Source organism: Pseudonaja textilis, chromosome 5 (genome assembly GCF_049901715.1).
Source record: "Pseudonaja textilis isolate UNSWEBS1 chromosome 5, rPseTex1.2, whole genome shotgun sequence".
Classification (NCBI taxonomy): Eukaryota; Metazoa; Chordata; class Lepidosauria; order Squamata; family Elapidae; genus Pseudonaja; species Pseudonaja textilis.
Window position 1 is genome coordinate 48,700,254 of NC_141994.1, and position 11,394 is coordinate 48,711,647.

Consider the following 11,394-nt stretch of genomic DNA (forward strand, 5'->3'; position numbering starts at 1 on the left):
CATTAATAATAATTAAAATGTTCTCCTCCTTTCCTAATTTCATTCTCTCATTCTCTTTATTTCATTTATTTATTAAACATTCTATTACATTACAATGAGTATTTTATCTATCATTTTAATCACACTTCTTTCATATTTTCAAAATTCATTTCTATTTCTAATATAACAATACTATCTTATGTACCCTTACGGAATCCCCCTTTCAATTAAATTTTCACCCATTATCTCTGTGTCTTCTAAATAGGCTTATACCCTTAATCTTTGTACATTTTCCCTGTTTCTCTATGTCCTGTTTCTGTCCTTTATAATTTCTTTTCCTTTCCCTCTTCCCCCTCTTCTTCTCCCTTCCCTTTTTGACCTCTTCTCTCTCTAATTCTGATTCTCTCTTCTGTAATACTCTCTTGTTTCTCCCTAATATTGTAATTACTTTTCAAACTATTCTTTTTGGGGGTTGTTTTTTCAAATCTTAAATTTTTCACTCTCTTTCCCCCCTCTCCTTTCTTTTCCCCGCATAGAAATACTTGGTCATTGAAGATGGCTTCTTCTTTGTCCCACCCTTCTTGTTCTACAGGCATTTCTTGTTGTTTCTCATAGTTCAGGATCTCCAATTCTAAAAATTGAAATACGAAGCCAAAAGAACCTCTTCCTTCTTGTGCATCTTCTTTCTGTTTTTAAGTTCCATTCTCAATTCTTCCAAGAGTGATACCATTTTAAAAACTTTTAAACAACCACACAATTAATTTTGGTCCTTTAGATCCAATAGCCAAAAATCCAAAAATCACCAAGTAATCCAAATAATACAAAGCTGTTTCTTCTTGCTTCTTTTTTCCACTTTCTCTTTCTGGGGTTCTATTATCTTGTTACAAAGTTTCAGTCAAAATGTATCTTTTAGGAATCTTGTTAAAGTTTCACTATTAATTCCTTTCACTTCCAGGTGGTCTCCTCCATTTTTTCAGATCCCACCCTTTTGTTTTTTTCCTTCTTTTAAAAGTTTTTTAGAATCCAGAAATCTTTATTATCCCTTTGACATTTTATTTTCAGTTTAAATACCTGTTAATGTCAAAGTGGATTTTTTGCTGATTTCTTGCTTAAATCTCTTAGTTGTCAATTTAGGGAAGAAAAAAAAAAACAAACCCTTTCCCTTCCCTCTCTCATTCACTGCTTCAAAGCCTTCTTTGGAAGCAATGTTATTCTTTATAATTCATATTCCAGGGTACCTTATATTGTTGCTTTTTCAATTCAACCCGGTCTGCCTAAACTTTCTCTTCTTATCTTCCTCCTGCACATTCTTTTCCGGTCGAGTTCTTTGAGATGACAATTTCTGACCACCGCTGCAACCGCCTTTGGGAAAGGGAGTAATAGCCAGCTGGGGAAGGGAGATGTGACTCTCCTCGACCCTGCTGGCAGTCTCCCCCCCCTTCACCACCTCTACGGGGTGGCTTAGCCCTAAAATCAGCCGGCTCGGGGCGCTCCAGAGGTGAGCACAGATAAAAACCACACACGATCGCGGATTTCGGTCTATCGCCGAAGAAGCTCAAACCGGAAGCCCCGAAATATAAATGTTTTTATATTAACAGATCAAAAAGCTGGTAATATAAGAGCTTCTAAACTCTGGATCAAGATCTGAAATTATCTTTGTTATCTTCAGTCTCATCCCTGAAAAGGTAGAAAAAAGATTTCGGTCCAGAGATGGGTTTTTACCTCAGAATCATAATCTGTTTCAGAAGAGTTGGTGGATGTTGTTTCTCCAATGACATAATTCTGATAGTAGGGAGCAAAGAAGAAATTCTGGAGAGGAGCATAACTCTTTCTCTCACACACATTTCATTTCTCATCTCGTCTCCCTTTTTACTAGCCATTGTCTTTACTAACACTAATACCAACAAAAAGCAAAGTAAATAAATAAAAACACAACCTGTTTTCTAGCTGAAAAGAGCAGAAGGGCACATTATGGCCAAACCTTTCACTAAAAAGAGGGGGGGAAGCTGGAAGATTTCCATATTATTCTCTGCCATACTTAAATAGAAAACTTGCCTTGGGAATGTCAAGTTCAATGATTAGAGAAAAATAATATCAGGGACTGATGCAACTATTCTATATTGCACAAGAACAGGATATAAACAAGAGCATTTGGTAGACTTTTGGACAAGCATATGCCTGACCCAATGATTTACTGTATATTCAGTTGGCAGAACTTTTTAAATTTGAGATCCATTATCTGGAGTTTGCATCTTAATCACAGCTTTTCAGTGGATAGGTTTACTCCTGAACTAATGTTACTTCTCTTCATTTTTTGAAAATCTAGCTTTATAGTGAAAAGATGTGGACAATAATTCTGCTGCCCATCTACTGCATAGGGCCAAACTGCTGACATGAGCGACACCTGTTAATTTCATGATTTATTCAAAAAAATTGTACAGTTCACAGATTTCTTATTTTATATTATTGAAATTATTTTTTTAAAGGGAAAAGGAATGTCACATTTTTAAACTAGACAGTATTGTGAAAAAGCTTGGTTCTGGTAAGATGCTTCAAGGGATAAAACAAACAAAGAAAGCATAACTAACAGTAAGGAATTTGAAATTGCTAGATTCTGTTTTGAAAGGGCAAAATATTATGTTCCATAAAGAATCAGCCTGAGAAATAACAACAGAGAAATAAACACTCTTCCTCAGATTTGTGGGGAGAGAGTGAGTAAATGAAATTGCTTTGTCTGTGAGTTAGTTTGAAACAGAAATTTGAAACGAAAGGATCCTGGAAAATAAATTCATGTTATTTACTATTCCACAATTAAAGCTACTATCCCCATCACTAACACCACTATTACTCAAAGATTACAGCATATGGAGCTACTCAAAAACCATGCCTTGATTATGGAAAAGACTGCAAGTTAACATCTACATGGAAAGAGTGAATAATGTATAATCAAGGATTTAAAACAATTTATATTCCTAATGAATCAGAAGTTTGGATTCTCTTTGTTTCTTGTTTTGTTTGTAATTTATACTTTTATCTAAGCCAGGGGTGTCCAACTTTTCACCTTCCCTGGGCCACATTAGAAGATGAAAATTTGGTTTGGGCCGCACATAAAATAAAATAACAGTAACGATACCTGATCATCCAAAAAAACCATAGAAAACATAGTTAACATATTAAATTTATTTGGAAATGAAGTCAGTGAGATGTTTTTATTATTTATTAAAAATTATTTATTTTTATCACTTTTTTTAATCACAGTTTTTTTATCACGGTTTATTTTCCGGCCAAATTTTGAGGGGAGGAGAGAAAGCTCCCCGCCTCGCGCCTACCTCTCCTGCAAATGGCCCGGCTGGATGAGGCAGGACTGGAAGGCAGAAGCAGCAGCAGCGAAGGGAGCAGAAGCCTTCCCCTACCACCGCTGCTGCTTCTGCCCCGCCGCCGCTGCTGCTTCTGCCCCCACCGCCGCTGCCCCACCGCTGCTTCTGCTCCGCCGCCGCTTCTTCCCCACCACCGTGGCTGCTTCTGCCGCTTCTGCCCCGCCGCTTCTGCCCCCACCGCGGCGGTGGGGGCAGAAGCAGCAGCGTGGTGGGGGAAGAAGCGGCGCGGGCAGAAGCAGCAGCTGTATGGGGAAGAAGGCGGCGGGGGCAGAAGCAGCAGCGGGGCAGAAGTGGTGGTGGGGGCAGAAGCGGCGGCGGGGGCAGAAGCGGTGGTGGCAGGGGCAGAAGCAGCAGCAGTGGCGGCGGGGGCAGAAGCGGCGGCGGGGTCAGCAGCAGGGGCAGGGGCAGAAGCGGCAGTGGCGGCGGTGGCAGAAGCGGCAGCGACGGTGGGGGCAGAAGCGGCGGGGGCAGGGGAAGAAGTGGCGGCGGGGGCGGCGGCAACAGCAGGAGGTGGCGCTCTGACAGCGCCCGCCTTTTCTCTTGCTGCTTGGCCTGGCGCTCGCCTCGCCCCGCCTCGCGTCTGCCTCTCCTCCTCCACCTTGCTGGCTCTGGCACGAAGGTTGGGGTGGGCACTGGGCCGCATTACGAGGCAACCTGGGCCGCATGCGGCCGATGGGCCGCGGGTTGGACAAGCCTGATCTAAGCCTATTTTTGCTGTAGTTAATTTTACTATTATTTATTTTACTTGGCATTTACTTTCTTCTTTTGAATACTATTTGGAGACCCAAGTATCAAAATGCTTCCAGCCTACAGATCACTGGAAAGGCAAATAAAACAAAATTGTACCCTGATAATTACTTCCTTTATTATTCTAAGAAATGGGTATAGAGTATGAAATGAAAGAATTACTTTTTGTTATTATATTTTTCCTATCCTGCTTTGTTTTGGGATACCCTAAAATATAACAGAGAGGAAATAGTTACATCACATTTACTAGAAAGCCCAATGAATAATTTTATGCTAGGAATATATTTAAATGTTAAAAATGGTATTTTCTACTTTGCTCTATTAAAATAAAAATACTTGTTTGCTTGAATTCTTGGAATTAATCACCAGGTTGGCTTGATGACCTTTTCCAAATCTGTAATCGGGTGTTTTCTTTCTTACTCTTGAAATAATAGATTTAAGCCTTTAATCTTAGAATGCTGCTTCAATTTTTAATCTTGAGATATAAGACCAATATTCTATGTAATAAAATTCTGAGTGAGATCCTACTCAAGCAGGATAATGGAGCATTCCCATTTAGTCATTGTTATGGACTTGCCTAGTTCTAAAGCTGAAGAGGGGAACCTGTAGATGGGAGGCAAATAAACAATTCAGACTCAGTGTAGGTGATCACCGGCTCACAGAACAAAGGGTCAAATCCAGAATCCAGGAGGGTACGCAATCTTAAAACACAAGGTCAACAAAGGAAGGCCAAGGAGTGGCATGTCTCCTTGAGAGGAGAGAGCATCTGTTCTTCTGATTAGGAAGGTCCTGAATTCCTGCTATTTAAGAGCATTCCCAGGATGCCTTCCCTTTATTGAAAACTATTTTTCATTATGAGCCTGTGTTCCTCTGGTCTCATTCTTGGTCTCTCCTGATTCTTTACTCCTCAAATTGATCTTTATGTTCCATGGATTGGATATGGTCTTTTTGCTGTATTAATATAGCTATGAATCAGGAGGCAAGATATACATTCTCTATGTATTTTTTCTTAATTTTCTTTGCATAATTTACATCCTGTAATTATAGCATGAATCATTAAGTGACTTATGATCAAATTAATAAAAGCATTAGAAACTTGCTAATTGCCTCCTGGTTGGGCTATTCACCCCAGTGGAGGACATCCCACACTGTAAAATTCACAGCAATTTGGAAAGAGAAGCTGCAAAATACCAGCAGCCCCAACTTTTTGGGCACCAGGGACTGGTTCCTTAGAGAGGCTTTTTCTGTGGACTGGAGGGGTGTATGGTTTCATGTGTTGCCTGCATCCAGCAGATGGGGCTTCACTTGTTTGTGTGGCCCAGTTTCTGGCATGTCACAGACTGATGCCAGTTCACAGACTGGTGGTTGGGGACTCCTGCTTTATAGCATGCTAATAGTACAACTCATAAGAAACTATTGTACCAAGAGCATCCCCATTAAAAAATATGCCTAAATCAGAGGAAGGCCTTCTGGCCAATTTCTGCTCTATGAACTTTGAAAATATTTTTTGACTTAAAAAAATAAAATTGGAAATGAGCATACTTCAAAGTGCCAACAACTTGTATTGCCTTTGTTTCTAAGGATACTTCTGGAATTCAGATAGGTCCAGACACTTTGAAAGAATGAAGAAGGGTGAGTCCTTTATTTGAAAGTGAGTGATCATAAAAGATAACAGTAAGCGAAAGGGTTGGATAGAGGACATCCAACAGTGGAGCAAACATACTGCTTTTGACCCTGATAAATGGATGTTTGGAAGCTTGCCATGACCACCATGTCTGCTCACCAGATTATTAATGTGCCTCCAGTCCCAAGAGTACTTAACTGAGTTTTAAGTTATGCTTGTGGGAAAGTTTTCTTTTACTCTTAATCTTTGTATGCATTTGCAGTCCTTAATTCTGGCCTGCTCTCATGGCTATAAAATTTTATCTCTTTCTTTGACCCAGCTTTGAAAATTCTAACAAGTTTTGCAGGATCTATCTGCAGCAGATTGATTAGTCAAACCATTTTTTACACAAAATGAATAAACAGGTACCTTGGTCCAAAGGTTTGTAGCATCATGTTTTTTCTTTCTTTTTAAGTGCAAGGACATTTAATGGCTTCTCAGTATATCATTACAGTTCTGTTTAATTCACATTATTTATTAGACATTAAACTTTATGAATGGAACATAATAAATATTGTAGCATTGTTGACCTATATTTAGTCTCAATGATGTCAGCAGGCTGATTTTTTCTTTAAAAAAAAAGACAGTAAAGGCTATTAATAACATAACAAAAATCATCCTGGGCTTGTGTGAGGACTATTAATCCAGTCTCATTTCCCTTGCCCTGTACTCTATCCAACAGGATTTGTGTGCCTACAATGAAAACAATATATTCTGGTAATATCTGTCAATCCATAAAAAGAACATTCCTAAGAATGTTAAGAGTGTTCTGTTTGTGAATTATGCCAATTTTCTTCCCGAGGAAAAGCTTTTTACAAAGCATGAGAAGGTTTGAGCAGGAACAGAACCAAAAGTATTAAAATACTATTTTTTAGTGTTTACTTAACAGTTTTTTAAAGCATTAACATTTGGGGGAACACTTTAAAAATACTCATCTCCAAGTTGTCCTTTCTCCATTTTAAAAAAAATGGTGAAGCTATTATGAATCAATGGATCACTTTGAATGTATCATTTTATGTTTGTTTGTCAATGACTATAATAAAAGATCATTCTTAAAATACACCAAACCTCTTCTGGCTTGGAAGATTTACTTCTGAAAACTGACAGATCATCTCAGAAAGACATGGTCCAGAAGAAGGTTCAACACAATTGTAAGAGAAATTGAGCATTCTGGAGTTCTCTGGAACATTCTGTTCCCCTATCAATGATTTCTGCACATTCCTAATTAAAGAAATTATGGACTTAGAAGTGATCCCTGAGCAATCTCACAAAGTAGTTAAATAAATACAATCAAATCCCATCTGGTGTCTGCAATTTATTATATGCAGAATGACAGCAAGTGTCAGAAAAAGCACAACATCATGGAGGTACAGTTAGTGAGTAGGCCCAGAGGCAACATACCACTTTGGCACAATTGATCAGCATAATTTATACAAACACATTAATAAATACATAATAAACCATTAAAAGAACAGCAAGGACTGATTTGGGAATACAGTGGTACAGACACCACTGGCAATGCCAACATTATCCCGCAGGTCAAGCACACCATGGCAGAGCAGGAGGAGAACACGTATTCATCCCTCCTCTAGAACAGTGGTGTATTGTATCAGGCACAGACAGGAGCTAAAATGTTTACTGATGAAATTTATCAGTTTGCCCAGTTAGGGGGAAAAAAGGAATAAAATCATCGAGTTCTTGATTTTGCTTAGGCAAGAATATCTGGAGGCTGTGACTACAGAAGAATTACCAAGATAAAGTGCATCAGTTTTGAACACTGTGGCACCAAAATTATTGTATGCAACTTAGTTTGATGCAGCAGTAGCAATTCCATATACCAAAATGAAATTGGATAAAGAAACATTTAAGCTGATAAGACTCAAGACAGAAAAAGGATATTAACATTTTAATTCATTAATATATACTCTGGATATTGAGTTCCTTTTGACAGCTGTCATTTTCTTTCCTGCACAAAACAAAGCACTTTGGAACAAATCCTATGGAGGAATTTATTTGATTCTGTTAGAATGGCTCCTCTATTTAGCTTCAATTTTAAAAATGGTCTTAGTTCTTACAACTCCTGGATCAGCTAAATTGTTTGAATGAACTTCAACTACATAAACTTCCACAGGAATAAACCCAAAGGACTATTTTGTGGAAGCTCAATGTCATGTTGTCTGAATATGTACCTGATGTTTCCTTTTCACAGCATAGGTTCTTGGAGAAGAACTTCAAAACAGGCGTGGAATGGTAGTGGTTATATTTAAGCCTGGAGACGAACACTACAAAAGCACATCAAGTACATCATTATGCTTCAAAGTAAAGCAAAGGCCAACAGTAAGACGACCACTATTGGCTACAATAAAATTAAAATAACTTAGATAGTTACTGTGATGAAAAACAGTAATAAATACTAGTTTGGCCTGTAAACCACCTTTTTTTTTCACATTAGATTTCCTGCTCCCCTACTGTGTCTAAAATAAAACCGAGTAATCTTAAAGAATGAGAGGGGAATTAGTCCCACTCTCTTCATTCTTGAAGAAACACTGGAATGTGATGAGCCCGGATTCAAGAGGGGAGACAGGAGGAGGAAAGGTTGGCAGTCTGGAATGGAAACAGGACTGTTTCCCACCCACTTCTCCCCTCATTCATCCAGGCCTGGTATTAAGTCTGCAATGCTGTCCACATAGTAGTGAGGCACCAGGTCCTTGACTGAAGGGCTGTCACTGGCCATGTAAGCCTGTGCCTCCTCTAAATCAGAGACACCTGTCAGGGTCAAGACAGTATCAAGGCCACAGTTCTTGCCAAACAGTATATCCGTTTCCAGCCGATCACCCACCATAAGCATGCGGGATGGATCTACACCAAAGCGCTCTACAATGCATTCAAACATGTATGTGTTTGGTTTTCCAATTACTGTTGCTTTGCGACCGGAGGCTGTTTCAACTGCAGCAGTGAGACTCCCTGTCCCTGAAAGAGAAGAGACAAAACAACCACCAATCAAAAGATTGACCCCTGTTAGCAACAGCAATCCAGGCACTGCCTGACATATTTAGGTAATCCAAATTAATTCAACCAATAAAGGATGAGTGAAATGGGTCATTTTGGGTTCAAACTAGCGAGACAAAGTAAACTTTCACTTAAATGGAAGGTTTGCATCTAATTTTACTATTTATATGAAACAGATTCACATGTTTCTAAAGATTTTACTGTAAATAACATTATAATCCAAGAAAATCTATCAGCTCAGTTATCCCAACTTAAAGAATCAACTTCCCATTTGTTCAGAAGCAGATATGCTTGAGTATGTAACATTTCAAGACTAGAATTAGATATGGATACAATTTATTACTCTGTATAATATAAGTATATGTTATCATATAATATATAGCTATACAGGATACAAGTAGCATTGCTAATAGTAATGTATACCTAAGATCAATCAGTGAACTTTGGAGCAAAGTTTTCAAAAAAAAAGTGGGGAACAAATAACCTTTTTATGAGGGCAAGACTAGGATGTTTGAAGATTCATAGATATATATCAATAGAGATTAAGATCCCCCCCGCCCACTTCTCTTACCAATCATGGAGAATGTCTCATTCAGTGCAGGGATATTTCTAAGTTCCACAAAAAAACAACTTAAAATTCCTAAAGCTCTAAAAGGAGTTGCTTGCAATGGTCCAGGCAGGGAAACAAATATTGACTCATCTTATTTGAAGAGCTGTGCAGCAGCTGACTAATAGACATTTACTTTCTACTTGCAAATCACCTTACTAAAAGTCATCTTATTGGAATTGCTAATTAACAACCATGCAAAAGGGGCTATCAAAATAACAACAACCCTGAATACAGAAACTGTGCCAGGCTCATATCATAGCAACACAAGAGAACTTCCACAAGGTTATTTGATCACTGGCAGTGTTAATACACCAAGGGTTCTTCCAACAATGATTGCTAGTAAAATATAAAATAAAAGTGACATAAAGGCTAAATTCTTCAGCATTTTAGGAAAAGGCACACTTGACTTTGAGAACATTCCTTGATTTCACACTACCTTTATCTGGTCAAAGCTTTGCTCAGCAGGTCAGGATTCTTCAAATAAATTATGGTGTGTACTTCTATACTGTATGCTGTTATCTGAATGAAATATTAGTCAGTTTAAATCTCATTATGGGACATTTATTAAACTGTACAGAAAGCAAGATATTGAAGACCAGAGTAGAGTGTATAACAAGTGAAAATCCATTCCTCAGCCTTAAGCCTACCCAGATCATATGAAGGCTTTGGATGGTTGTCCTCTTTTTCTCTCTACCCCTTTCTCTTAGGTATTGTGGAAATGCAGGATGTGTACCGAGCTACCAGGCCCAGGGCAGGGTGACGCAACTGGGCCTCGACGCCCACCCGGGGCTGGCAAGGGGGCTCCAGAGCCTGGCCCCCTCCGGCCCGCCGCCCTCACTCACCCGGGGTGCGCTGCCCACTGCTAAGCGGGTGCCAGGGGTCTGGGTCGGTGGCTACCAGCAGGCACCGCGGGTCGCGCAAATAGGCGCAGGCCTCCGAGAGCTTAGCGAAGGTGAACTGGTCGTCGTAGCCGACGACGACAGCGCGCACCGGGAGGGCCTCCTGGCCCGGAGGCTCTTCGTCGCCGTCCCCTTCTTCTCCGGTCAGGCGGAGCCCCGCGTCGCGCAGCTCCCCGCGCAGCCCTTCCCCGCCCAGCACGAAGACCCGGCCCGGGGTCGAGTCGCCAGCTCCGGCTTCCCCGCCCAGAAGCCGCTGGCGGAGGTAGAGAGCGGAGCAGAGAGCGGAGCTGAACACCTGCTCGCCGCGGACGCCGCGGAAGCCCAGGCGGGAGAAGCGACGCTCCAGCTCGGCCACGGAGCGGCGGCTGTTGTTGGACACGAACAGGGTGCTCTTCCCGTTCTGGTTCAGGCGCTCCAGCAGCTCCGGCGCCCCAGGAACCGCCCGCTCTCCGGTCCACAGGACCCCGTCGCAGTCGAAGAGCAGCCCCTGCGCCTCGCCCAGCACCTCGCGCAGACAAGCGCCGCTCAACCGCCTGCAGCCCGCCATGCTGGAACCGCTCTCGCCGCCCCTCCACCCGGTCCTCCTCGCGGTGACCGCAACCAATCAGAAGCGCGCCGTTCCCTTGATGGATTTAGGAAACGGTACCAATCAGATGCCCGAAGAGCCGGGGGCTCGACCCGGTTAGAACTGAAACGGAGGGAAAGCTGGGGTGGGCGGGGGTGTCGTCGTCCAATGGCGGGAGCTGATGCGATGAAGGCAGTTAACCCCCTCCGGCAGGAGGGGTCGCCCGAAGTGATGGAAGCCGGGCGGGCTGCGTGAGAAGCGGATCACAAAAGGGGGGCGGGGGGGCGAGAGAAAGAAAGAAAATGCATTTTCTGAGCAAGACCCGCAAGGGGGCGCTCGTCTTCCTTTCTAAATGAGCAGCGGGAAGGGCAAAGCAATGTTCCCTCCGCCCCTGTAGCTTTAGCCTATTGGTGGAAGAAAAGAAGGAAGAGGCGGGTCAAAATAAAGTGGCACGTGTTGTAGACCTGTTTGGATCGGAGGATCAAAGCTCGACGGGCTCATCTTACAAAGGAACGTTTGAAAAAAACTCAGGTGACGGACCGTGG

General features: G+C 41.6%; 1 protein-coding gene across 1 annotated transcript; it reads right to left on the reverse strand.

The window, feature by feature from the left end:
• Positions 1 to 7,066: 7,066 nt before the first annotated feature.
• On the reverse strand, positions 7,067 to 11,166 carry PDXP (pyridoxal phosphatase). The gene is made up of 2 exons (XM_087934816.1): positions 10,228 to 11,166; positions 7,067 to 8,736 (listed from the first exon to the last, which is right to left on the reverse strand). Exons 1-2 carry the CDS (start codon positions 10,829 to 10,831, stop codon positions 8,411 to 8,413), a joined length of 930 nt encoding a protein of 309 aa, XP_087790942.1. The 5' UTR covers positions 10,832 to 11,166; the 3' UTR covers positions 7,067 to 8,410.
• Positions 11,167 to 11,394: the final 228 nt, after the last annotated feature.